The following is a 26,093-nucleotide window of genomic DNA, read 5'->3' on the forward strand; positions in this document are numbered from 1 at the left end:
CCGCCTCGCGTCACCATAGTCTTCAGGTTGTAGTGGGGGCTCTGTAGACACCTCGTTTCTGCACCTCCCTCCAACCACTCAGTGATGATTGGGCCGCATGTTTAATCACGTTGAGCGATTTATGACATTTAGTAAGTTCGTCGATACGTGATAGCTCAAACAGTCAAGTCAACCTTATGGTCGTCATCTATGCACCAATACGGTCGTTTTGACAGTAATTAGAGTTCATTTGGAGTCCAGGTCAAAAACCGCTTCCATTTTCTAAAACCGTCTTAAAACCGAGTCGGAATATTCTGGAATAAGGAAGCATACATCTTCCCTAATTCCTAATTAGAACCGTGGAAATATTCCTTGCTGAGGAGGAAACTGCCCAAGAGAGAACGCAGCATCTGCTGCGCCTCTTGGAAGAATCGCAGTTTCTGTTGCGCCTCTTCCTGGGTTGCTTTTTCTCCAGTTTTCAAATTTCTTCCGGATTTCTTTTCTAATCCTACTTTTACTTAAATTCCTTCACGTGATTAGTATAAATAGAGGCCTCCACCTCACATATTTTTCACACCACTGTCCGCTTTTCTCTTCTCCCTTTGCATTCTAAGACCGCGCTCTTACTTTACGATGCCTACGTGCTTGTTCTACGCGACCACGTAAGCTCAGATCATTCTGAGTACATGTCATGTTTGCATAGACCGACCAATTTGACCAACTCCACTTAATCAACCAATCAATATGTTTTAAATCCCTTTTTAAGGGCAATTTCTTGCATACATCGAGTCCTAATCACTAAACGACAACTTAGTTAATCTCGCTTCGTCAAACATGTAAGTCTGAGGGTGTAAATCCCAATTTTCTTTATTTTATTTTATTTTATATTTGTTACGAGATATGTTTGATACGGTTTTGATCTTCGTATATTTTGTATATCTCGTTGGTATGGTTAGTTACCATATCTTGTTTATCTTGTCTATATTGTGTCGGTAGAAAATATAGGGTTTCGGGTCTATTGTAATTTATATATACACTGTCATGTACTTGGTCTAAGATACACATAATACAACAAAAATCTTTCTCCATAACAATTTTTTCCATAGTCTAATTTAACATGGTAATCAGAGTTAGGTTCATCTAGCATCATATGAGTGGTAACGTCGAAGGTAACCCGGAATCCGAACAAAGTCCTTTTGCAGCAGATTCTGTTTCTAGCGCGTTTGAAGGTCCTCACGCAGTTTCTGATTTCGAAACTGACGATATGAAGAAAGATGGAAAATTGAGTCCGTATTTCCTTTCAACTGCCGACAAGTCTGGAGACAATTTGATTGTCGTGGAGTTGAAGGGAGAGAATTACGATGAGTGGTCTGTCAAGATGCGGGGTGCACTGCGTTCAAAGAAAAAGGTGGGATTTATCGATGGGACGATAAAGAAACCGGCAGACGACTACGAAGACCTTGAAGATTGGTACATGGTCACTTCCATGATTGTTTATTGGATATTCAACACGATTGAACCGAGTCTTAGTTCATCGATTACTTATGTTGAAGAAGCCAAAGCATTGTGGGACGATATCGACCAAAGGTTCAGCATTGGGAATGGTCCAAAGTTGCACCGTATAAAGGGTTTGATCGCTGTTTGTAAACAAGGCGAGAAGGAGACGGTCACTGACTACTTTGGTCACCTCAAGAAGCTTTGGGACGATCTCGATAAATATGATCGCAATCCTGTGTGTAGTTGTGGTGGTTGTAAGTGCGGGATAAATAAACAGTTAGACATGAAACGTGATGAAAGAAAGGTTCATGATTTTCTTTTGGGAATTTCCCCTGTCTATTCTATTGTCGCGTCAAATTTACTTTTGCAGGAACCATTGTCGTCCCTCAATCGAGTTTATGCCACTTTAATTCAAGAAGAAGGAGTACAAGGGAAAGTTGTCAACATAATAGGTGCTCGAGGAGGCAAAAATTGTGCTGAACCTATGGGTTTTGCAGCGCGTACCACACCTACAATGGCTGCTCCCAGAGCAGAAGACGTAAGTAAACAAGAGCCTGAACATCAAGGGCGCCCTTGGTGTGAAAAGTGCAAGAAATACGGTCATGTCATCGCTCGCTGTTTTGATATCATTGGTTATCCGAAAAGATGGCGTGACAGAGGAGCAAGCCATGGTGGTGGTCGAGGAGGCCGCGGAGGTTATCCCGTCATTGGAGGTAATAACACGGAAGCAATATATCGCGTAAAGGATTATTTAAGCTCTTATTTTTATATGAAAGACCTCGGAGCCTTGAAGTATTTTTTGGGTCTTGAAGTTGTGAGAAATTCGAGTGGAATATTCCTCTGTCAACGGAAATATGCGTTAGACATATTGACTGAAACGGGTTTGATCGGGAGTAAACCGGCTAATGTGCCAGTTGAGCAACATCACACGCTTGCATTGGCTGATGATGCCGTGTTGATAGCGCCAGAGTCGTACCGTCGTTTGGTTGGTCGTCTCATTTATTTGACCAACACACGACCGGATCTCTCCTATAGCGTCCACATACTATCTTGTTTTATGCATGAGCCACGAGAGTCTCATTGGAATGCAGCACTACGCGTTGTTCGTTATTTAAAACGTAGTCCTGGTCAAGGTTTGTTGTTTCATTCCGATTCCCGTCTCGATATATCCGTGTATTGTGATGCAGATTATGCGAGTTGTCCTTTGACCCGACGCTCTTTGACTGCTATTGCGTGTTCCTGGGTCCTAGTCCAGTCTCTTGGAAAACGAAGAAGCAGCACACCGTCTCTCTTTCTTCCGCTGAGTCTGAATATCGAGCTATGGTTGCGGTGACTTGTGAAGTAAAATGGTTGCGTGGGATATTACATTTCCTTCGGGTCCCCATCCACGTGCCTGCGGTATTACATTATGATAATCAAGTGGCTCTCCATCTTGCGCGCAATCCTGTCTTCCACGAAAGAAGTAAGCACATTGAAATTGACTGTCATTTCATGCGTAATGCAATTCAATATGGTTTGATTGCCCCAACGTATGTTCACACGTCTAATCAAGTCGCTGATATGCTCACAAAGGCTTTAGGTGTGCGCGAGTTCTTGCATTTGTTATCCAAGTTGGGCGTTGTTGATCCCCACGCTCCAACTTGAGGGGGGGTGTTACGAGATATGTTTGATACGGTTTTGATCTTCGTATATTTTGTATATCTCGTTGGTATGGTTAGTTATCATATCTTGTTTATCTTGTCTATATTGTGTCGGTAGAAAATATAGGGTTTCGGGTCTATTATAATCTATATATACGTTGTCATGTACTTGGTCTAAGATACACATAATACAACAAAAATCTTTCTCCATAACAATTCTTTCCATAGTCTAATTTAACAATATTAACTAATGTACGGATTTATATCACAAGTATGCTCAAAACCGATTTTAAAATAACCTTTTTAATTTATCTTTGCAAAACAGCAGCGAAAGACGACCAAGAAGAAACGCACCAGCAGGTGCGCCTTCTGGAATAGTCGCTGCATCTGTTGCGCCTCTTCTAGAGGCTGCTTCTCTGCTGCTGCTCTTCTTCTTCTTCCTCGAGTATCTATTTCTTTTTGTTTTTCGTTTTTCTACCTTTGTTCCTTCAATTCTCATATTTTCAGTTTATGAAATTTGTTTTTATTAATCCTTTTCGACTTAAATCCCTTATAATCAATATTTGCGGGTTTTCGCCATTAAATTCGAACCCGGATTTAGGAGGCTCGATTTGTTTATATCAAGTCCCTTGAATTCATCTTTGATATATGATTTCCATTTTGTTTCATCATCAATCTTTGTTTTCCAGTTTCCGTTTTAATTCATCTTCATATTTCGCTCTTTTCGTTTCCGACGTCGTATAAATCATCCTTGTAAATCAATGTAATGTTTCATTTATTCACCCTTTTATCGCTTTATGACGGTTCTGTATGCATGTAATACGATTAAATCATTTCTGCTCAAGTTATACACCAATAATCGACATTAACTAATCAATGAACAGTAACGATTTAACGAGTCTGACTTTCACAGTCAGAACCCAACTCAAGAACAGACGCACGGTCTTATCAGCTTCTTCTAAAAGACACGGCAGATGTTGCGCCTGTTCTGAGGTGGTTTCTGCCTCTGAACTCATCTCGTTCAGACGTAGCTTTGGTCTAAGGCTTTTATCGACTATTATTTCGTATTATCACTAATAATTCGATGTAGTTTCATATTTTAAATTTGTTCCTTTTATTTTCTTTTCAAACCCTTCCTTTTTGAAGTGTACTTATGACGTAAATTCAAATTATCCATTGTAATTCAATTGTAATCCATTTGTTGTAATTTATTTATTTCACATTGCTCTTGTATGATTTATTTTCTTGACAATTCACATGTAATCAATATAAATCCCAACTTTGACCCAATTAATTGCTAAATTACTTGTTAACCGACTTAGTCTAATTTCACATGCTAGGTTCAAAACATGTTTGTTGCATCGCATGCATACAACTAATAACATATCAAATATAAACAACTTATCCCTGGTCATTAGTAGAAGCCGCTATCGAGGCAAATGGGATTAGGTGTTCAAATAAACGAGCTTCCTAATACGTACCATCACCCCTTACTCAAGATCTCTATGAACATCCGTGTTCATTGGCATCACGAGAGTCATTCTAGACATAAAATATTAAGGGTAACGAATTTCTTAGTGTTCATGTCACTACTTTGTGTCTTGACATGACGCGAAGTATTCGAACGGTCCAATTTTCCATAAAAATTGGTGGCGACTCCACAAACGCAGGCTTGTCAAACCTTTCACCGGTTTCAATGCCTTATAAATCGGTAACGGCTCATGACTTGCTTTGGCCCTCGCGCCGGAGTTCCGTGCGAGAAGTGTCGCCGCCATGAAACCTTAACAAGACCTTCCCCAATAAGTAAGGGTGCTACCATCTCGGTTGTCCGAGGTAAGTATATCAAGAAGACCATAAAAGAACAATTAAAGGTGTAATACTGTTTAAACAAATACAAACTGGAAACAAACCAAAACTGTTTACAACTCCGAAAAGCAACCAAAAGAAAACTAATGTTTAAGATGACAGCGGAAGCTAGCTAGAGAACATATGATGACTCTGCCCCGTCCATATCCCGCACGCTACATCAACATCCAATACCTGATAAGCCAACTACTCACCATCCCTGAATAGATCACCATAGTTTTGAAAACAATAAACGAGGTCAGTCAACTGCATAATCAAAATGAGAACTCACAATAACAAAATCCAACAAATTATAACCAATCAATCCTCCAATCTCAATCAATCATCAGTAATCGACTACACACCGAAATGTGTAGCCATGCCAGGTTACCCATCGTAATAGGTAACCCACACCGCCAATGGGGATCACAACCTTGTCACCTAAGCCCCGCTCATCGCAACGAGCGAATCCCAGATCATTAATGTGCACATCCCCCTTGTGACGGGAGCCACAAGGAGCGAACATTTGGTTGGAACCATCTCCCGAAAATGGTCCCACAACAACAGTCGATCACAATTCAATCTCAATCGCAATGATAAAATATCAATCAATCAATCAATCATAACCACATCTTATATCAATTACACAACAGACCAAAGCGACGGACACAACAGACATTTCACGCAATCCCCATCTGGTACAACACACATCAGAAAATTCAACAAAAGATACCCATTTCACTAAACGAAACCTCCCGGAGCCACCACCTTACATGCAACAAGACTAGCTAAGAGGACACCGGTGAGACAGGAAAAAGATCGATATGTGGGGGAAATTGGCGAATCACCATACTAGTCCAAGACCACAACCACAAAAAACAACTGCGACGACACTGAAGGACACTAGTGACACAGGAAAGGGACCGATAGGTGGGTAAAAATGGGGGATAACCATATCAGCCCCAGACCACCACCACAGAGAACAACAGCGACGCAACCAGATGAGCTATGCTCATCGACACAGACTAAAACAGAAAAAAGAGCCATATCAGTAAAAGGGGGGAACACTCCTGGGTTGCATGCAGGACCTTCAGTGACAGGACGAGGAGACGGAGGGACTGGAAGAAAGAGGCTCGCCGAGGCAACCATCGTCGCAGCCAAACAAACAGACGATAAAGTAACGCGGCACGCCAATTAGAAATCCGTCAAAGGAGTGAGGTCAAAATAGAAAGGGACAAAAAAGACTCGAGAGGTGACGATCGCTAGAGATAGGCCATGAAATGAACCCATCTCCGGCGATTAGGTAGGAAAAGAAGGGTGGGCTATGTGTGGAAGATGGAGGCGGCGGGACAAATAGGAGGTCATTTTAGGTTTTGTTTTTTGTTTTAGAGAGAAGGGTTAGAGAGAGAGAGAGAGAGAGAGAGAGAGAGTCACCTCTGAAGGGTTTAAAGTCGTGTTATATTCACTTATTCGACAAGGCTACTTAAACCGTAATATAGTAAAAGTATAAGAGTCGAACCCATTTAGAATGACTAAGTTAACTAAAGTGTAAGTAATGTAGAGTAAACTAACTTATTTGAAAGGAATTTGACTTATTAAAAAAATTAAGTAATCTAACTGAACAAATAGCTAGTAAATCAAAAGGTAAAATCATATATTGGCAATGATAACAGTCATGTCATCACCAAATTGCTGATGCTTTATGTTATATCGACTAGGAAGCTGACACACATACTATTATTAGGCAGCGACAACTGTGGATTGAGCTGTGCCTTATCCATATCAATAATTCTCTTATTCAAGTTTTTTGGATTTTGTTATTTGTAAAAAGTGATCACTTTGGAAAAAATGGTCATTTTATAGTCATGAAAGATAGTCAGTGTTTAACCAAAAATAATAACTATCTTATATCTTATATAAAATGAGAATAGGGGGTTTGGGTTATTTTTAGTGGGCTATGCCCTTTGACCATAACCATATTTACAGTCAAGTCACTATTGTGCATTATTTTACTTCCCACCAAAAAATTGCGGCTGTTTTATTTGTTTATTACTGTCATCCACAGTCAATGGAAGCGGTGCTCTTCTCCTACGCTTGTCATCTTCCAGGTTGATACACACCTTGATTTTTCTTTGAGGAAAATTGAGTTCAGCCAAGTTCTGAATTACTGTTGCGTTTTTTTAGATCGATATCATCTATTGCGGTTAATTGTGTGTTTTTCGTCTCTTTGAAAAGGTTTATTTTTCTATACCTCGAATCCAATATTGTTCTTTTTCAACGTTTGCGATTATGAAATTACAAGCGTTATTCCACTTCTTACATTTTTTTCCCTCTTTTCTAAATTTTCTTCCATATTTAGATTTCTTTGCTATATGATTCTCATTGCCACCATCACCATCAACACTTTCCCTATCACATTGCCAATCACTATAGTCTTTGTTAATTACTAGCACTTTCGTCGCTGCCGATATTTGTATTTTCATATTGATGTTTTTCTTCTGCAAGTTCCGCCTTACACAGTAATTGTCATCACGGGTACTTACTCTCACTTTTGCATTCTTTTCATTATGTATATACGTCCATCTATTGAAAATCGCACTCAATTAGTAAAAAGAAAGCGTTGAGTGATTGTCCAGTTCAACAGTTTTTGCTATTGTTTGTCTGTTGGGAATTTGGGATGACATATTTTGGCAAATTATTGACGGTCTTTCAAATTTGGGTAACGATATTCACTAAGCATAATTTCTTTTAAGTTCACCAGGTGTTTGATGAATTTCCCCAGGGTAAGATTCTATTGCACTTTTTTCCTATTGTGTCCACTATTTCTTGGGTGGTCTCCCGAAACTCCGAACGACTATAATTTTTTGCAACATTCTTAAACATCACTTTAAATAAGACAGTTTACATGAAGTTGGCATGTTGTACGCACACATTAGTCTTATATTAGTTTGCATTATTTTTTACGTTCATGGTTTTGAGAACTAAGCAATTGTGTGGCCACTGGCCGTTGAAGGAGCTGGTGAACAGCGCAAGTGGATGAAACACAAATCATTGGGTTAGGATTATAGGTAATTAACGCTTCCATTAGATAATTTTTTAACCGACACAATTAATTGTTAGTTTCGTGTGTGTTTATTCTTGTGCACACCTCATGGTTTTTCTCAGTTAAGGAAAATGATAGTTGTAGGATACTGCTCAGAAATTGGAGAATTAATCATTAACACACAATAAAGGGCATGTAGAAGTGTAGTTCATTGACTAATTTGCTCTTCTATAGGGGATGATTTCTTTCATTGTGATTACTTTCTGATAGGTCATGCCTTCTTTTAAATAGAGTAATGTTTGATGATTTATTTTGATAATCAATATGCAGTAGGTTTATTTCTTATTGTTATTTGTATAGTCATTGTGAATGTACAGTTTTTATTGGTCACACCTACGTTATATATATGGCGTCTCACAAATATGATTACTTGTACGGTAATGTTTCGTATAGATCCATAATTGTATGGACTCTTCCCATGGTTTTACATTTTCCCGACTTTCAAAAGTTATGTTTGTTCTTTGCATCTAAGACTCTACGTTGATATGAAACTCAACGCAACATCACCAGAATCCTTCAACTTTTACGATCCTAATTAAATTTGATATTTTCATTAACATAACAATTCAAGTAGAAGGATTTCTTATTGTTATATATGCATATATTTCTTTAGTGTATTTTTTGCTACTGCTTGGGGTTAGACGTTCTCATCTACTAGCTAAATAGAATTCAAGAGTACATGTCATCAATTTAAATTGTATATGGGAAAGTAGTTGAATTTTTTTATCATTTTGAAAATTAATATAGTACATGATTTTGCCAAAAAAAAAAAATCAATTCACTTTAAATGCAACATTAGAAATTGATAAATTAATTTGAAATGTCATGGAACCGGCTTGATATGTTTGTGTTTTCCTTCAAATTTACACTGAAACTGAAATCCATTAGTACAAAGTTGAACTATTTAGTTCAAGCACAGACACACACTTGGAATCAAATAGAAACATTGTTTGGATTATAGCAAAACATAATTTGTTATTCACTTGTTGGTTTTGAGTTGCTCAATCTTAATTTTTTTTTTTTTTTAAATTCTGTCGTCTCCTATGGTGTGATACGCATATTTCTGTTACTTATTTTCCCCGTGGAGCTTGTATAATGCTATTTTTATTCATTAATGTGCTAAATAATTACCGCGTAGTGACTGTTAACAAATTGAAAGCAACAATCCTATGTTTCTCATGAAATAGTGGAATTTCCCCGTGAAATTCTAGATAAATAACTTAGTATGTGAGAATGTGACTATCTATCTCATGTGGGAGACAACAGTCAATTAATGAGTGTGAGAGCATTGTATGTATCCTCCTATGTCGCTGAGTTATTAAGGTTGTGTAGTATACATTTCCACGAATTACTTTGAGAATGATGTCAATTATATTTTCGAGGATAGCTAACAAGAGAAATATTAACCATTAACCATGAAAAAGCTTTGAATTAACAACCTCTGCCATCAAATTTCATATTGGAGGTTTGGACGTGGGCTGCCCAAACGTGATTTTGTGGTTACCAAACGTGTTGCAATTACTTGGGGGTAGAGCTGGACTCCAGCACGGGTTGGCCCGGCCCGCACCAGCCCGGCCCACACTCTCGGGCTCAAAATACTCCAGCCCGCTGACCCACTATCACAGCCCGCCCAGCCTGCTCAACAATCCGGGCCGGTTCCGGGTTCTCTTTTCCCCAGCCCACACTACCCAACTCACCCAGCCCGCTCAGCCCGCCAACTTTTTAACCCACTTTACCCAACCAGGGTAGGTTCGGGCCACCACTTCCACCGCCCGCCCCTAACCCGCACACCGCGGCCCGGCGGTGTGGGCTCGGGCTCCTCATCCACCAACCCAGCCCGGGTTCAGCCCGGCCCGGCCCGTGCTGAACCGGCCCGAAGTCCAGCTCTACTTGGGGGTGATCCGCTTCTCTACCAGGTCTGGACGTGGGCAGCCCACGTCCTCGCCCTAGGCCGAGGCGTGGTGAATGGTGATTTCATTCACGTCCATGCCTAGGTTCAGGCATGGATGATCTATATCTGTCAGGTTTGTTTGGTATGCCTTTGTTTTGGTGTATTGCCGAAGAATTACAGATTTGTATTGGATATGGACGACTATGGTTCGTTGCTAGCAGGATAAGTGTAAAATCTTATCAGAGATAGTAATTAATGATGGTAGATTATTGGTAGTCTTGAATGAGTTTCGTCTCAAGACTTACCAAAGTCTTGTCTTAAGACTACCAATAATCTTACCCTTTAATCCAAAATATACAACGCATGTACTTTGTAGTTTGTATATTACTAATATTGTTTGAATAAACAAAACGTTCATTTTACATGACGTCTTTGAATCGGTTTACAGTTTCGCAAAAAAAATCAAAAGTTGGATGTCGCCGCGTGCGAAGCCGCGGCTTTCCAGCTAGTTTATTAAAAAGTGGCCACTTTCTCCTGATCGCACATGAGAATTTGTGTATGCATATATATAGATGCCCAATTATAGGGAGTCGGAGTTGGACATTCTAAGTGGGTGATAGCCTTTTGGCAACCCAAAACAAAAAGCCCAAAGGCTGAATTTGTAAAACGTCTGACGGCAGTCTAGGCTCTTCCTCTCTAGTTTCTATGCTTCTATGCGCCGGTCTATCCTTCCTTCCTTCAACACAATTTTCAATTAATTCAACACTCCAAAATTACACTAATCATTCAACACAATTCTACTAAAACAAAGTGCTGTTAAACAAGATGAGTTCATCTTCAACCTCATCTTCATCTTCTTCAACCACAGCAATTTCTATCTCATTGCATTCTACACGGCACACATTTCGAGGTATCCACCACTCTTTGCGCCGGAATTTGGTTTTTCCAACGGCTGCAATTGGAGGACGTTTAAGATACACGTCCGTCAGAGCCGCCTCCGGGTCGTCGGGTCGAAGCCGCAGAGCCTACCGTGAGTCTCAGGCCCAAAACCCGCTTCCTATTGGCCCTGTTAAGGAATTTGCCACTGCTGTTGCGCCTGCCGGAGTATTCCTCGCCCTCTCTTTCGGTGATTCTTCTTCTTCTTATTATTAATTGTGATTTGTGAAAATGATGATATTAGAATTGGTTGTTGGCATTGAAAACATTGTTGGGATCAATTTTGAGAATTAGGGCATATCGTAGATGATTTCTTGTTATTCAGCTAGGTGGGAATTATGTCTTGTATGAGATGGTCTCACATAAAATCTTTCCAGTACGCCTTACTGAAGTATAGGGTTTTCTTTTCAAGGGGTTACTATGGGAATGCTGTCTATCTTTGTCGGAGTTTACTAAATATGATTTGATACGAGAATATTTCGACGGGAGTAGTAGAGAGTGTCAAATTGTCGGTAGCATGCTTCTAGTTTAACCTGGAGTGTCTATAAACTCTCTGTTATTTTCTACTTTGAATTGAAGATAATCGTGATGTTCGGTAATGAGCAGTTTTGAGCTTGTGTTTTTTCTGTATAGAAACGGGAGTTTAAATGAGTATTTAAAAGCTACAACGCTTCAGGATGGATCGTTTATGTGCTTGAAAGGTTAAGTCACACAAACATATAATTTTCCATTTTGTTGTTTGATATGAATTGAAGTGAATATGTTTGAGGAAGATTTCGGGGAGGTAGAGATATACACAACCAGCGTAGTTGTATCACACAAGGAAGTTGTTACCCTTTTAAAAGAGGGGATGATTATTTCCCCTATTGCTTAAACCTATTTCGACTCTTAAGAGTAGTCTCAGACTCTGTCCAAAGTCTGTACCATATTTTTTGATACACACTTTGTTGCTTGTTCAAAGCAAGTTATGTGCTCATAGATACAACTAGGGTATACTAGTTGTATCAAATGTTTGCTGAATACGGTTTATAATATTGCAGTTTTTGCTCCTTATTCCATTTGTTGCCTATAAACCTCGTATGAGAGAAGCTTAGTGCCAATTCCCACTCAGGGTTTTCGTTTAAGTTTCTCTTGACGTGCTGATGATTTATCATAGATACTAGCTTTGAGGAGGTATTTAACAGGGTTCCAAATTTGAGCTTTGATTTTAATCTCACACCAATAGTGCTTTTTCTAGATTTTCTATATAGTTAATAACTCCTGTTTGAAAGGAATACCTTTTATCCTTCTCCAGTTTTCCTTTTGATTAGAATGATAGACCATAAGTTTGGGAGGAGTCAAACTTATTTCTGCATTCGCATTATTTATCATCATTAGTGAGGGTGTATTCAGGTTCCTTACACCCTGTTCCATCTTTTGTTTGGCTTGTGGTGTGTTGGACCTTGAAGTGGTGGTTAAGGTGTGACTGATAAAACAATCAACTATCTAAGTAAAAAAGCATTTTTGTGATCGACTGATCGTAATGGCTGAACATAAATTGTCTCTATCAGTACCTCTCAATTCCCTTATAGCTAAAAGTGATGCACAATATTTATGAGATAGTTAGACGGCACTTAGACCTCAGTGATGCTTATTTTCACTTTAGTGGCACGTAGTCCACATACATTTGCAAAAGCTTTGGTATTCATGGACTTTGGTTCTTGTCACACAGTTAAAGCTTCAAATGAGTTCTCTAATTTTTTTCTTTCAGCTTACAGTTCTATGGAAGCTGGTTGGTAAAGTCCTTTTGCCGAAGCCCCAAAAGTTTACTACTTCAGAAAATAAACCTTCTACCCCTGAGACGAAGTGGTCATTTGCTCCTGGCAGTAACTTGTTTAAAAATCTAAGCCAGATGATTGAGAGAGATTCAAAGTTGAAACTTGATGACTTTGCTAGAGAACTGAGGTCATTCAGAATAGTGGACATGTCAGGTGACGAAATTATGCTTTTAAGCGCGTACGATCTCTCTTTTTTTGTTCAAGGAAATGCATATTATAATGCTATGTTCTACCACCATCCAAGGATCAGTTTTTTGGGTTCTATTGCGTGATTGCGCAAAAGTTTTTGTTCTCAAGCCTCTTTGATCTGTAAACAACTAAGCATATTGATAATCGTTCTTATTTTTGCAGGTCGTAACTTCGGTGATGATGGTCTGATTTTTCTTGCAGAGAGCTTGGCATACAACAAGGTTAAACAGTTTAGAGGACTCATCTTTTTGCTATGTAGCTTATGGTGCTGGTTGTTTTTCTACAGAATATGCCTAAAGTCCTTTAATTATGATATATGCCATCAATTGTGATTCCGCTGATTCCCTTTATCTTAAATTTTTGTTTGTTACCATATATATAATATATACACACACCACTGATAACTCCAAGCATATTGTGACTTAGGCTGTAGAAGAAGTGGATTTTTCTGCTAATGGAATAACGGCAGCTGGTTTGAAAGCTTTTGACGGCATTCTTCAATCAAATTTCTTCTTGAAGACATTAAATCTTTCTGGAAATCCCATTGGAGATGAAGGAGCAAAGGTTTGCCTTCTAAAATTACACTCGTGCAAAGCTGAAATAAAAGTTCAAATCTTAGAATGGGACAATGCTAGAACACCAAGATCTAGTGAGGTGAAACTGTAAGGGTGTGTTTGGATAGCAAAAGTGGAGGGAAAGGGAGGGGAGGGGGGAGGAGGGAAGAGAAAGGGAGGGAAGGGAAGGGGAAGGCAAATGGGGTGCGAGTGTTTGGATAGAATTTCCTTCCAAATCTTGTCTATTGTGGAGAGATTTTGATTTGCCTTGGAGGAGGGTAAATTGATCCCTCCAAATCTCTCCCCCTCAATTTCCCTCCACCCTTATTTGCTATCCAAACAAAGGATTTTAAATCCTCTACTCTACCTCCTTTCTTTTCCCTCCAAATCCCCCAATCCAAACACACCCTAAAGGATATTGTTTGCAAAGAGCAAACCTCATTGTTTGCATATAATAGAATTCTTGCTAGTCATGTGACTGACTGTCAAGTTGGTTTATAGCTGAATGTAATGATATTGAAAGGCTCAGCAGTTGGGGTTTCACTTCACCTATTTTTGCTTCAACAATTTACTGATTAAGCCACTGCATCTGGTTTGTTTGCTAGTGTGGCGCTTATTGTAAAGCTAGCATTACTTCAGAAAAAGATCAAGTGATTATAAGGAGAGCTGATTTTGTTGTCGTTAACTTTGGTCATGATTCATGAGTAATGATTTATTTAATTGGCGGTGCTTTCACTAATATTATATCTTTAAAATCTACTCTAATCGTGAACTGTTGTCTGCTGTGTAGACTGTAGTGGTCTTATTAGGTTCAGGTTCTTGTAATAGAACTGTTGTAGATAGCTTCTTTTGATGTTTGATGGCCAGCATTTTAATATACTGTATCTTCCTCTCAAATGGCTCTTTTTCTGGACAACACTTAGAAGCTGTTGGGTTTTGTACTTTTCTGGTGCTTGACCGGTTTAAGATTGTACTTTGCAAGAATGGAGTTTCTTCATCTCCACCTTCAATCGAAATCATTTACTTGTTTCCCATAATCCAAAAGTCCCTGCATAATCCAAGAGTGTGATGTTTATGGTTCTGCATTTGTATTGAGTTTTAGCCAATACCAACCCATTTCATTGTATCCGATAACAGAAAAGATTCAACTTTTAATATGCACATGCTAGACTTGTTAATAACTCTAATCGTCCTTATTTCTCCTTCATTACAGTGCTTGTGCGAAATACTAGTTAGTAATACTGGTCTCCAGAAGCTGCAATTGAACAGTACTGGGTTGGGAGATGAGGTCTGTTTTCTCCAATGCTGAATCTCTTTGTCTAACTTGCTTTACCACCCTTTGTGTTTTGTTCATTCGTGCATTCATATGAGCTATTTGTCTCTCATGTTTGGAGGCTCTAGTGAGGCCCAGAAGTCAGAACTATATTTTAAAGCTCGATGAATTTTGCTCCAAAATCTCAACCTGGCTATTCCGGCTCTTGGAGACTTGGCAAAAAATGAAATTATATTCCCTTGTTCCCATTGTGTTCTTTACACTTAACATTTTTGCTCTTCTAAGGTTCTCTATATCTCTATGTTTGGCAACAATTGAGTTTAAGCAAGGGACCTTTTTCCATCCACTTGCACAACTGCACCCACTCTCTAGTTCTAAAAAATTGTGTCCTGGAGTGTAAAGAATCAGCTTACATCCCCTTTCGAACATTGGAGTAATTATTGCCTTTCCATGGACCATGGTTTCCGTATAGTTTATAGCCAGTAGCTTATAGCTTTGTTATTACGCCTTCTGAGTCGTCTATTCCTTGCAGGGTGCGAAGGCTATTGCAGAGTTGCTAAGGAAAAATTCAAATTTGACTGCTATTGAGCTAAATAACAACACCATTGATTATTCTGTATGCTACTTTCACCATTATTAAATTTCATCTTGTAGTTAAAGGCTCCTGAAGCTTGAGAAATTGTTCTGTGCTTTCTATTTTGAAAATGGAGGTAGGGTTTTGCAAGTATTTCCGGAGCACTACTGGAGAATAGCACCATTCGAGCTTTACATCTCAAGTGAGTTAAAGAAAATTAGAACCTCTGCTGTATGGATTAGCTGATTGCCAACTGTGAACCAATAAGTTTATCTTTGCTATCCCCTCGCTCAAAAAAATAAATAGAAAATAAAAACTCTCTTAGCTACTTGATTTGTGTGATAGTTGCTGACGTTTATGGCAATCTATTGATGATGTAGTGGGAATTATGGTGGTGCTTTAGGAGTTGCTGCGTTGGCTAAGGGGCTTGAGGGGAACAAGTCCGTAAGCGTAAGTTTTCCCTTAAAAGTTAAATTAGAGATTCTATGTATGACATTTTGTGATTTCTCTCCCAAAATAGATAGCTAAGCAGGCAGCAAAAGGGGGGGGGGGGGGATGATAAGGAGTCTCTCTCTCTCTCTCTCTCTCTCTCTCTCTCTCTCTCTCTCTCTCTCTCTCTCTCTCTTGTGGGACGTGAGGTTTTAACTCTACCACCATGAGAAAAAGGGCAACCTATTAAACGAATGAGCTGCCTATGAACCTCAGTAGTTTCTGGATTCTCAATGTATACTGACTTAGTTTACTCAATATAGAAGTTTATATCATCTATAATTCAATATTGACATCCCTGTCAATTGAAAGCTAAGAGATTATTAATTTATTTGGTCTCAGGAACTTCACTTGCATGGAAATGCTATGGGAAATGAAGGAGTCCGGTCTTTGATGTTAGGCTTATCAGCTCGTAAAGGTGACATAATGATGATTTTTTTCATATTGTTTATAAAATCTAATTTCTGTCCGTCTTCCCTTACCCCCCAAAAAAAGGTCTTTTTCTTTATGTGATTTCACTTGTCTGCTTAATTGTTTCTAGTTTATACACATGAAAATATTATACTCCGTATTCTTTTGTAAGTTAGGTCCAATGTATTTGTATATCAATATATGCTAAGAGTGAAATGGCCTATATATTATGTTACGTCTTCATTCTCGCTCGAGTAGCTGTGCTGGCAACTTGAAATCCTGACATGGATTTAACTCTTTGGTCACTCCAATTTACACAAGAACATGAAGAAGGGTGGTAGTTGTTTTATTAATAGTAAAGTCTCACATTTGGGACATATTACCTCATACGACACTTGCAAATGAGTTTAAGTTACTTGGCAGCTGCTCCCCTGTTGCCAAGCACTCTATATGATTCTGGATTTTTTTTTAAACTGTTAAAGAAGATTTGTTCCACAAACTAAATTAGCCACTAACTGTGAATTGTATGACTTGCTTCTAGGAAGAATGACACTATTGGATATCAGCAACAATGAAATTGGCTCAAGAGGGGCCTTTCATATTGCAGAGTACGTGAAAAAGACAAAGAGCTTGTTATGGTTGAATGTTTACATGAATGACATTGGAGATGAGGTAAAACATTCTCAACCCGTTGTTTGGTTTGAGAGAAATGATTTTCGGTATTCTTTCATTGGTTTGTATGAAGGTAAAAATGGGGAGAAAATTAATGGAAAACCAAATCCCTTTCTTGGACAAAATATATTCCCTTTGGAATAAGGAATGCCAGTTAACCTCTCTTCTTTCCAACTCCTTGAGTCTTTGCTCCCCATTTACATTTACAACTAAAGAATTAAGGCTGTTTTTGTTGCTTGTTATAGCCATGTACCAAATGTTTCTCATATATTATCTGGCAGCACTATCTTCTGCGCCATAGAGACTTTACTTTGTGTGGCAGCCTGCCTTTGATCGATAATTAGTGCTTAAAATAACTTATTGGATGAGGGATTTGGGAGGGAAAGGGAGGGGAGGGGGATGCAGGGATATGAAATCCCTTGTTTGGATAACAAATGGGATATGAGAGAAATGGATGGGGAAGGATATGGAGGGATCCATTTTCCCTCCTCCAAGCCTAATCAAAATCCCTACAAAAAAGGAGAAATTTGGAGGGAAAACTCTCTTCTTCCATCCCCCCTTCCCTGCCCTCCCCTTCCCTCCCTTTCCCTTCACTTTTGCTACCCAAAGACACCCTAGAGGACTTGTTTGGATAGCAAAATAGGAGGGAAAGGGAGGGAAGGGAAATAGGGGGAATGGAATCGGAGGTGAGCAAAGGGGAGGAGGAAACGGAGGGGAGGGGAAAAGGAAACGGAGGTGAGCAAAGGGGAGGATGAAAGGGGTATGGGTGTTTGAATATTCCCCCCGCCCTCATTTGCTAACCAAACAAGGGATTTTATGTCCCTTGCTTCCCCTTCCCCTTCCTTTCCTTCCAGATCCCTCAATCCAAACAAGCCCTAAATGTACTTCTTGGCTTTCGAACGCCTTGCTCTATCATAGGTGCTCGTCTTCTTGATTTCTTCAGGACTCACGACAGAATCTGTTTTTCGAATATTTATTATTGTCATGTTTATTTAGTCATCTGAAGTAAGAGTAGATTCTTACCGCTTCTTGTTTGGTGATATACATCGATTCCTTGACATGGTTGAGTACTGTTGCTGATATATTTTTGCTTACCAATTGAAGAGACAATGTGTTCCATCATTGCTTAAATTGATTTTCTTTTGCCTCATGGCTTTGTGGATTAGCTTTTGAATATTTGAACCTAAAATTTATTTCCTCAATATAAGTCGCCACCTTTAACTTTTTATATTATGTCTCAGGGGGCGGAAAAAATTGCTGATGCACTTAAGCAAAATCGCTCAATTACTACCATTGACTTGGTAAGAGAACATAAGCGCTAGTATGGTTGTTTCTGAATCACAAGATAAGTCCAAAAATAAGTTCAGTGTTTTTTCTTGAGATCAATGAGATGGCCAATACTGAATGTTGATTTCCTAAATTCGGTTGTGGAGGATTCGATTATTTAACAACAATAAAAATATAATTTTCTATCATTATGTATCATTTTCCTTATGGATTGGAACTTTTTGAATTTTGTTGGGGGCACAAGTATATTTCTTTTTCTTCTATCTTAATCTCGAAGTCATGGCTAAAGGTCAAGGTGTTAATTTCTTGGAAATCAGGGAGGCAATAACATACATGCTAGAGGTATCACTTGCATTGCCGAGATCTTGAAAGACAATAATGTCATCACAACCGTAAGTCCTTCACCTTCTCCTTTAATCTTTGGACTCGGGACACTTCTTTTAGAAAAAATACTCATTGCATATTACCTCTTAGTTGGAGATTGCCTATAATCCTTTTGGACCTGATGGAGCTAAGGCCATATCCGAGGTTCTCAAGTTTCATGGAAATGTTAAAACCCTGAAGCTTGGATGGTGTCAGGTTATCACGTTGAACTTATGATGTCCATAATAGATTTACGTGTTGAAATGATTGCTGACGATATTTTGACATTACATCTTTCAGATTGGACGACAAGGAGCAGAGTTCATTGCCGACATGATAAAGTACAATACCACCATATCTACACTCGACTTGCGTGCAAATGGTTTGATGGACGATGTATGTTAAATTAACCATTTTTTATTTGGGGTAATGGGGTATATGGGAGGGGATGATGTATGTTAAATTAACCATTTTTAATTTGGATTAATGGTTTGATAGACTTGCTCTCATTTGATGGGTTTTTGTTCTTTTCTATGTTTCCATAATCTTTTGGATACAGGGTGCCGTTTGTCTAGCCCAGAGCCTGAAAGTGGTGAACGAGGCCTTGACGTCGGTAGATTTGGGCTTTAACGAAATAAGAGTATGGAATTCAGCTTCTTTTCTTTTTTCTTCGAACTTTTACTTACCTTGTGATTAACATGGAATTTCTCGACAGGATACTGGGGCGTTTGCAATAGCACAAGCACTGAAAGCTAACGAAGATGTTGCGCTTACGTCAATTAACCTTTCAAGCAACTTTATTACAAAACTTGGACAGGTAACTGTATTTTCAGAACCGAGAATTCCATTATATTCTTTAGCATCTTTGTACAATGTACATTTTATCATGGTTTGATCGTATGCAGAGTGCACTTACGGATGCGAGTGATCATGTTATGGAAATGAACGGAAAGGAAGTTGCGGTGTTCTTCTAAATTTTTGTTGAGATGGGAGTATTTATAAGCATATAGCAGGCGGAAATATCGGCTCGGAAATTGGAATGTTATCTAGTTAGATGAGATGTTATACCCCCTTCTTGTGCGGGGGTGTAAATTTTTGAGAATGAGGTAATGGAATTTTTTAGTGACCGTGTTTGACATGTTTTTTTTTCAAAATTTTGTTAGTTGACCAGTCACAGGGTACATGTTTCGCACAGTTGAGCTGGAGGAAATATGCTACTCCTTTTTCTGGCAATTTATATATGCAGCCTTTAAAGCAGCAAACAGAAATCATTGGAACCCTTACTCTCTCAACCCCTAAAAATATTTACAATTCATGGATTATACCACCTATGGTGCTCGGGCTCGGGTACGGCGTACGGATACGAATACGAATCCTTGTGTCGGACACTTGAAGTCATAAAATCACGGATACGAGGACACGGTTAATTAGTGGATACGGTAACTTTTGGACACGGTCAACGTATCCGAATTTCATATTTGGACACGGTCAACATATATAAAATTTTATATTTGGAAAACTCTTTAATTAAATTTTTTTAACTACCAAAAAATCAAATTGAATTCTGTCTTTTTCATCTTAAAATAATAAAATAACAATAAAAAATCCCACCTATGAACTACCCACTTGACTCTCTCAGTCTATTAAATACTCCTTATGACTTCCTATTTGTTTCCCACACATAAAAAATAATTTCTTCCTCTTTCCCATAAAACCATCTCGTTAACCCCCAAATAAAAAATGATTTCCACCCACTATTTCTTCATCTTCTCCATTCGCACTTTCTGGAAAACACAACATTAATCTTCATCTTCTATTATTTCCCTTTATTTTTGCAGTCGAAGTGTCCACTTTTTCTTGCTGCCGACCGGACACGAATTCCGTGTCCGTATCCTGGCCGGGTCGTACGGACACGGGTACTTTGGGCAAAAGGGCGAGTCCGAGTATCATAGTATACCACCAGCTGTATTAGTTGTACGGTGTAGAACCTGAGCTTTATAATAAAGAATCCAAGTTCTATTTTAAAGAATACGAGTTTTATTAGATAGTAATTTCACCCATTTACACAATAAAAAAGTATAACTTTGAATAAGCTCGGAAAAAATACATATAAGCTCGATTTGTTTTACCAAGGTTGTACAATGCTCATATACAACTGGATGTATAATTCTATTTGTGCAATATTTGTAGTAAATCTTTTAAGATGTGAAAAGGTTATACATCTCTCATTCGTTTAGGTGGTTATATTCCATGTTGAAGTCTGTAAAACTTCAATTATAATTTTTCTTTTTAATTTCAATTATTTTAGGATTCGTGTAAAGTTGTACGGGAATGTATAAATAGTATATATATAAATAGGTTTGAGTGATAACATTGTTTTGGTTTGAATATACATCTTATATGAAATATTGGTTTCTCATGTTACCTGGAAATTATGTACTCAACTAATTCAACTAGACTTCAATACTTCTATAATATTCAGTTGTTCAGAGAAAAGCTGTGTGTCGCATATCATTACTCGTACCTTTGATGCTCATAATCATAAATCGTATACATGCACCAAGTTTATGCTGCCGAATAATTTATTTCATAGTTTTAAAAGATTGCACCATCTATACTATATAGTTAAAAGTCTAGTAAAAACAATAAATTTTATTCCTGTCATTATCAATAATTGTTAAAAACATTTAATTTTATTCCATGTTATTATCAATAATTACTGCTATACTTAATTAATTTAACATACCTTAATTAATATGGTACAATAAATATTTTAATAATTTTTTAACACTTAAAGATATAAGAAGATAAATATAAAAATGTATTGACAAATACTCCCTCCTATTCACTCATTTCCTCCCTCTCTCCGTTTTCATGATAGTCGGATTTTCTTTCCTCTTTCCTTTTTTGGAAGGTTTTGTGTGGTCCAAAATCAATTGTACTAGTTTTAAAACCGTGAACTTCACGGGCTGTTTTATTGTCAGATGAACAAATACAACAAATGTATGTTACGAATCAAAGGAAAATTGAGTACAATTCGTATGCCATGTGACTTTAACAAAATGATAAAGAGTAAACAACCATTTGATACTCTCATCGTATACCCTCACAAAGAATTGAAACGGCAAATAAATGATTGGACAAATGGAGTATAAAGTAAGAAGGTCACTCGTCAATCCTTATATTAGTCTTATAGAGTAAAAATTCATCGAAATACAAACAACACGTAAAGGAGGGAAAATAGGTCTTCACAAATCGTAGAGTAAGACGGTTTGAACTGCGGAAAGGTTTATTTTTATAAAAACAACATTCATGGTTCGATAATTAAAACTCTTGTATTTATTTAAAACCATCTAACATTACCATTTCATTAATTAGCTAGTCTAGTAATTATTATCATTATCATTATCATGATCATTTTAATTAAAAAGACCATCTCACATTATAACATCGTGTCATATCACCCTATAATTAGGTCAGTTTTAGTAATTAGCTGATCTATTTGGAATAACAAATCGAGCAACAAAAAGAGGCCTTATCCGGATAGGATTAGGACATCCTAATCATATTTCATCTTTGCCCTTCTCACCTTCTCTCTTCCTTCTACCTAATCAACACAATCATCGATTCATCTTCATCTGAAATTTGATTTCCATCTTTCGATACAGAGTAGCCAATTTCTGTAATCATATTTCCTCTCTGTGATTCTCTCTTCCTTCTACCTAATTTTTATCGAAAAAGTTCGATTCACACAATTGATTCATCTCGGCCTCCGATCTGCTTTCCATCTTTCGATCCTGAGTTTTCTTGTTTGGTTATATTACACATCGCATGCAAGTCATTCACTTCTGCTTTTAAACTATAACAACACTTTTTTCACCTTCGTTTTTCTCTGCAATGAATTCTAGGGTTTCAATTTCTCCCAAATTAGTCAATTGAATTTCAAATCCCGTTACACACTCAGACAATGTCGATTTTAACCCCAGTAATGGAACAACAACAACCTTCTCAAGAGCAAAAATTGATGACTTTATGGATGTTGTAAACTCAATTCGATTCTTTCTTTCTAAGAACGCAAACACCATAATGGAAGTCGACTGGGCTGCTATATTTAACAACAAACAGCTTTATTATTGCAACTTGTGAATTAAGAAGACTAATATCAACATGGGGAATGTTTGAGATAAGTCTTCGATTTATATGCCAAGGCAGAAAATTTTTTTTATCATGTTTTATGTAAGTATTTATGTTCTAGGCATGATTCACACTTTTCTGGTTTTCTAGTTGATTTTAATTGTTGTTATTATGATAATATTTTTGTTAACTGCGGAAAAGTTATATTTCCAACGAAGTATTTATCTCGCAGGCAAGCAAAGGACGCCTAGAAGATAATTAAGAAGCGACTTGGTAGTAAAAATTTCAAAAGTTCAACTTCTTGTTCTCTCTGTAAGTATCTTTCATCGCTCTCTATTTACCGTTCGTAATGTTAGTTTGAAGTTTACACGTCCATGTTTGTAGAATGGAGTCTGTCTAGACTCTAGAGTGCAGTGTTTTGTCTTTATGAAGCATGTATTTTTCATGTGTACATCTGGTGCTTGAAATGGTACGATAATTTCTAACTGATGGATGAATACGTAGGGTTTGGCTCACCTTGTTTTGAGTAAGAGTCGATGGAGAAGTGAGTCATGATGAGAGCGAGTAGTTACTAAAAATAAGTACAAATAAGTGATGATGATACCGCCTTAGACTAAAATCTTATAAAATGGATCTACTAAAATAATTATAAATGAGAAGTAGTTACTAAAAATCCATTTTACAAACATCTTGGGTTTTGCTGTGTTTGAAATTAATTTCTATTGTATGTATCAATAGATTTTTGCCGATTCTTACTCGGGCTTTTTTTTTTCATTATTTTGAGTACATTGGTTGCTCTCTTATATCGCTTTGCATTAGGTGTTCAATTTTGAATTTCTTTATTTTATTTCATTTGGTGGTTATCCTCATTACTGTGTGTTCTAGTAACTTAACTTAAACCGATAAAAGTAGAAATACTTATATTAGACTTGACGTAGGGATTCAAGTAAGATTAATAGATATAAATTAACCAGCATCAAATGGGAAGAATTATAAACGTACTCCTGACTACTTTATTAAAATTTTAAAATAATAATAACTATCATAAATTACAAAGTACTAAAAACATCCTTATAGACAACATTGGTTGTAGATATCGAGATCTCCGGTCTTTGTAAATAATAAGGATTTTCAATCCCTTTTTACTTGTCACTCGGGAGGAGAGCTACATATAGCTGACCGTGCCTGAATACCGGCCTATGCAGATACAAACGAACATGAGATAGAGACTGCCCTTGACTCTTATTAATAGTCATTGCAAAACAATCTGACAAAGGGAATTGTCTCCTCTCAAACCTTACTGGGAACTTATTTGCATCGGAAGGAGACAATTATTCGAGGGATCAATACCTTGTCGCCCTGTCTGCTACCGCATATGACAGTAGCTCCGATAACACGTTCTCCTAGGTCAGTGACTACCAATCTGGTCGATGTTGTAATCTTGCTTGATACTTCTCCTCCCACTATTTCATAACTTCTGGATCATCACTCATACTAATCACGGTGTAGCTTCGTGACTTCTGGTCGATGTTGTAATCTTGCTTAACACGAACTTTGAATACATATCTTTTACCAATAAAAACAGCTAATTCTTCAGGTATCCTTGGTTTGTTCTGTGCAGCCAGAAGTGCTTCTAAAGCAGACACTTTGACTAATGTCCCGATATGGTTTTCAAAGAGGGTGAATATCGCACAGTCATTAAAAGGGCCGAGAACGTCATATCTTACTTGGTACCTGCACATGAAGGTATGCAAAATAGCTCTTATGTTGGTTACGTTGGTTCTGAAATACTTTAGAAGTGCATTTTCGATTATTGACAAATATATTACCTTGGAACATTTGTTTTCAACCCTTCCGTGCAACCTTCACACTCTGCCTTCTTACAATACCAACGGTTATCCACACGAAGTTGACACTTCGATCTACATATCTTGCACGAATCGTAGTACCATCTAATACTCGTATCAAGATCATCTATACTTGCAAGTGTCACATAATCATCAGCCTGGTTTTGTTTTCAAGAGCATTAACACAATAATTATAGTATATGAAAATTATATATTATTGATAACCATCTATATGTAGAATATGTACCTTTTTGTATTTCTTGATTTCCTTGATGCCGAGTATATTTTCGGTTGAAAGAGTATACGTATCCTCATCAGTGATTCGAGTTATACGGGATGATACTCGCGCGTTGCCCTCCATCAACCTGTAAGATATATGTAGCACACTAAATTTACATTTGCTCTTAATAAATGCTGATTTAGTGCATGTCACTATATAATATAATAAAATTTACCTTCTTTTCAGAGCATCATCTTAGGGGATGTCTGGGTTTATGTGAATCTTTGCCGCATATCTTGATGTTTGCACCCTCACTTGTCCTATGTGTGAAACATTAATAAGGTTAGCATGCCTTAAATAATCGGTCAGTTCAGGTTCTTAATGCGTTAATTGTTAATTATCTTGGAAATGTATCCGTTGTGCACACTGGATGACCAGAATTGTTGGTTCACTTGATGGATTTTGGGTTGCAATGTACTCATCTATTTGCTCGGTATATCTCCCCTATAAAGAACACGTGATTTGTTCATTCCTACAATAGGAATTAGTTTGTTCTAAGCCAGTTTAAACATTTTGGTTATTCAATTGATAAGTTCAGAAAAAAATTGTCCGTAAATAAATTAGAAAAAAGTTGTGCAGCAAGTAGATTAAGAAAAATAGAAGTTGTTACTCTATATTCTCTAGTTTGATTATCCTGAGAGGAGGCGTGACCTCCTGTAGTTTGCTCGACTTCTCCTGCCCCGACAAACTGCCAACAACATCTGAAAATGGAAATACAATCATTTAGAGTCATATAACTGTTTAATGTTTAAGAGTTGTACATATATCGTGTGATTATTGAATCAAAGGAATGAGTAATACGACGGTACCTATGACATTCCTGTTTAAGGATTCATTGACAACTATATCACCGGATTCATAGAAAGAAAAACCATACATAGGGATTGTCAGGTTTGGTGATTGTAGTACTAAGGTACCAAATTCAAAGTGTAAACGAAATGAATAAGGGGTTGCAATTTCTGATCTAGTGTTTGCAGATACCGTAAATCCCGTAAATCCAATTAACCTGTATGCGACACCTTCCACTATCCTTGGATCGAGTCGATCAATTATCAATTTTCTGGCCCATGCTTGGATGACATTTTTCTACACAAAAATAGGAATAATATATGTCATATAATATGTATAATATAATTTAAATACTCATTGGGTTGGAATAATTACAAATAATATAAAAATTACTTCGGTGTCTAGTAATAACATTTCAATCCATTCATGTTGGTTAGGGACATGCTAGTCACGACGATACCATTTTCGGATAACCCTAGCATGTAGAGATTGGTTCTTAGTTTTGTCTTTCAATTGGGTTATT

At 37.6% G+C, this 26,093-nt stretch overlaps 2 protein-coding genes across 2 annotated transcripts; one reads left to right on the forward strand and one right to left on the reverse strand.

Moving 5' to 3' along the window:
• The first annotated feature begins 10,623 nt into the window (after positions 1–10,623).
• Positions 10,624–19,658, forward strand: LOC141623677 (uncharacterized). The gene is made up of 17 exons (XM_074439811.1): positions 10,624–11,081; positions 12,649–12,861; positions 13,060–13,118; positions 13,324–13,461; positions 14,665–14,739; positions 15,257–15,340; positions 15,439–15,500; positions 15,679–15,748; positions 16,130–16,205; positions 16,740–16,870; positions 18,112–18,171; positions 18,475–18,549; positions 18,632–18,736; positions 18,821–18,916; positions 19,080–19,160; positions 19,236–19,337; positions 19,426–19,658. Exons 1-17 carry the CDS (start codon positions 10,781–10,783, stop codon positions 19,492–19,494), a joined length of 1,797 nt encoding a protein of 598 aa, XP_074295912.1. The 5' UTR covers positions 10,624–10,780; the 3' UTR covers positions 19,495–19,658.
• Positions 19,659–24,117: 4,459 nt separating this feature from the next.
• Positions 24,118–25,660, reverse strand: LOC141618578 (uncharacterized). Its single transcript, XM_074435677.1, has 5 exons — positions 25,591–25,660; positions 25,392–25,482; positions 24,749–24,866; positions 24,484–24,659; positions 24,118–24,388 (listed from the first exon to the last, which is right to left on the reverse strand). Exons 1-5 carry the CDS (start codon positions 25,658–25,660, stop codon positions 24,118–24,120), a joined length of 726 nt encoding a protein of 241 aa, XP_074291778.1.
• Between the last annotated feature and the right edge of the window lie 433 nt (positions 25,661–26,093).

The sequence above is a fragment of the Silene latifolia genome, chromosome X, assembly GCF_048544455.1.
Source record: "Silene latifolia isolate original U9 population chromosome X, ASM4854445v1, whole genome shotgun sequence".
Lineage (NCBI taxonomy): Eukaryota > Viridiplantae > Streptophyta > Magnoliopsida > Caryophyllales > Caryophyllaceae > Silene > Silene latifolia.

Bases quoted from the DNA above. Each gene is read 5' to 3' on its own strand.
- LOC141623677 (XM_074439811.1), top strand. From the start codon at position 10,781: ATGAGTTCATCTTCAACCTCATCTTCATCTTCTTCAACCACAGCAATT. The intron at 13,462-14,664 runs GTTTGCCTTCTA...CCTTCATTACAG, and splicing joins TTGGAGATGAAGGAGCAAAG to TGCTTGTGCGAAATACTAGT. The intron at 18,917-19,079 runs GTATGTTAAATT...TTTTGGATACAG, and splicing joins CAAATGGTTTGATGGACGAT to GGTGCCGTTTGTCTAGCCCA.
- LOC141618578 (XM_074435677.1), bottom strand. From the start codon at position 25,660: ATGTATGGTTTTTCTTTCTATGAATCCGGTGATATAGTTGTCAATGAA. The intron at 25,483-25,590 runs GTACCGTCGTAT...TTCCATTTTCAG, and splicing joins CTTAAACAGGAATGTCATAG to ATGTTGTTGGCAGTTTGTCG. The intron at 24,867-25,391 runs GTAACAACTTCT...TATATCTTACAG, and splicing joins ATCAAACTAGAGAATATAGA to GTTGATGGAGGGCAACGCGC.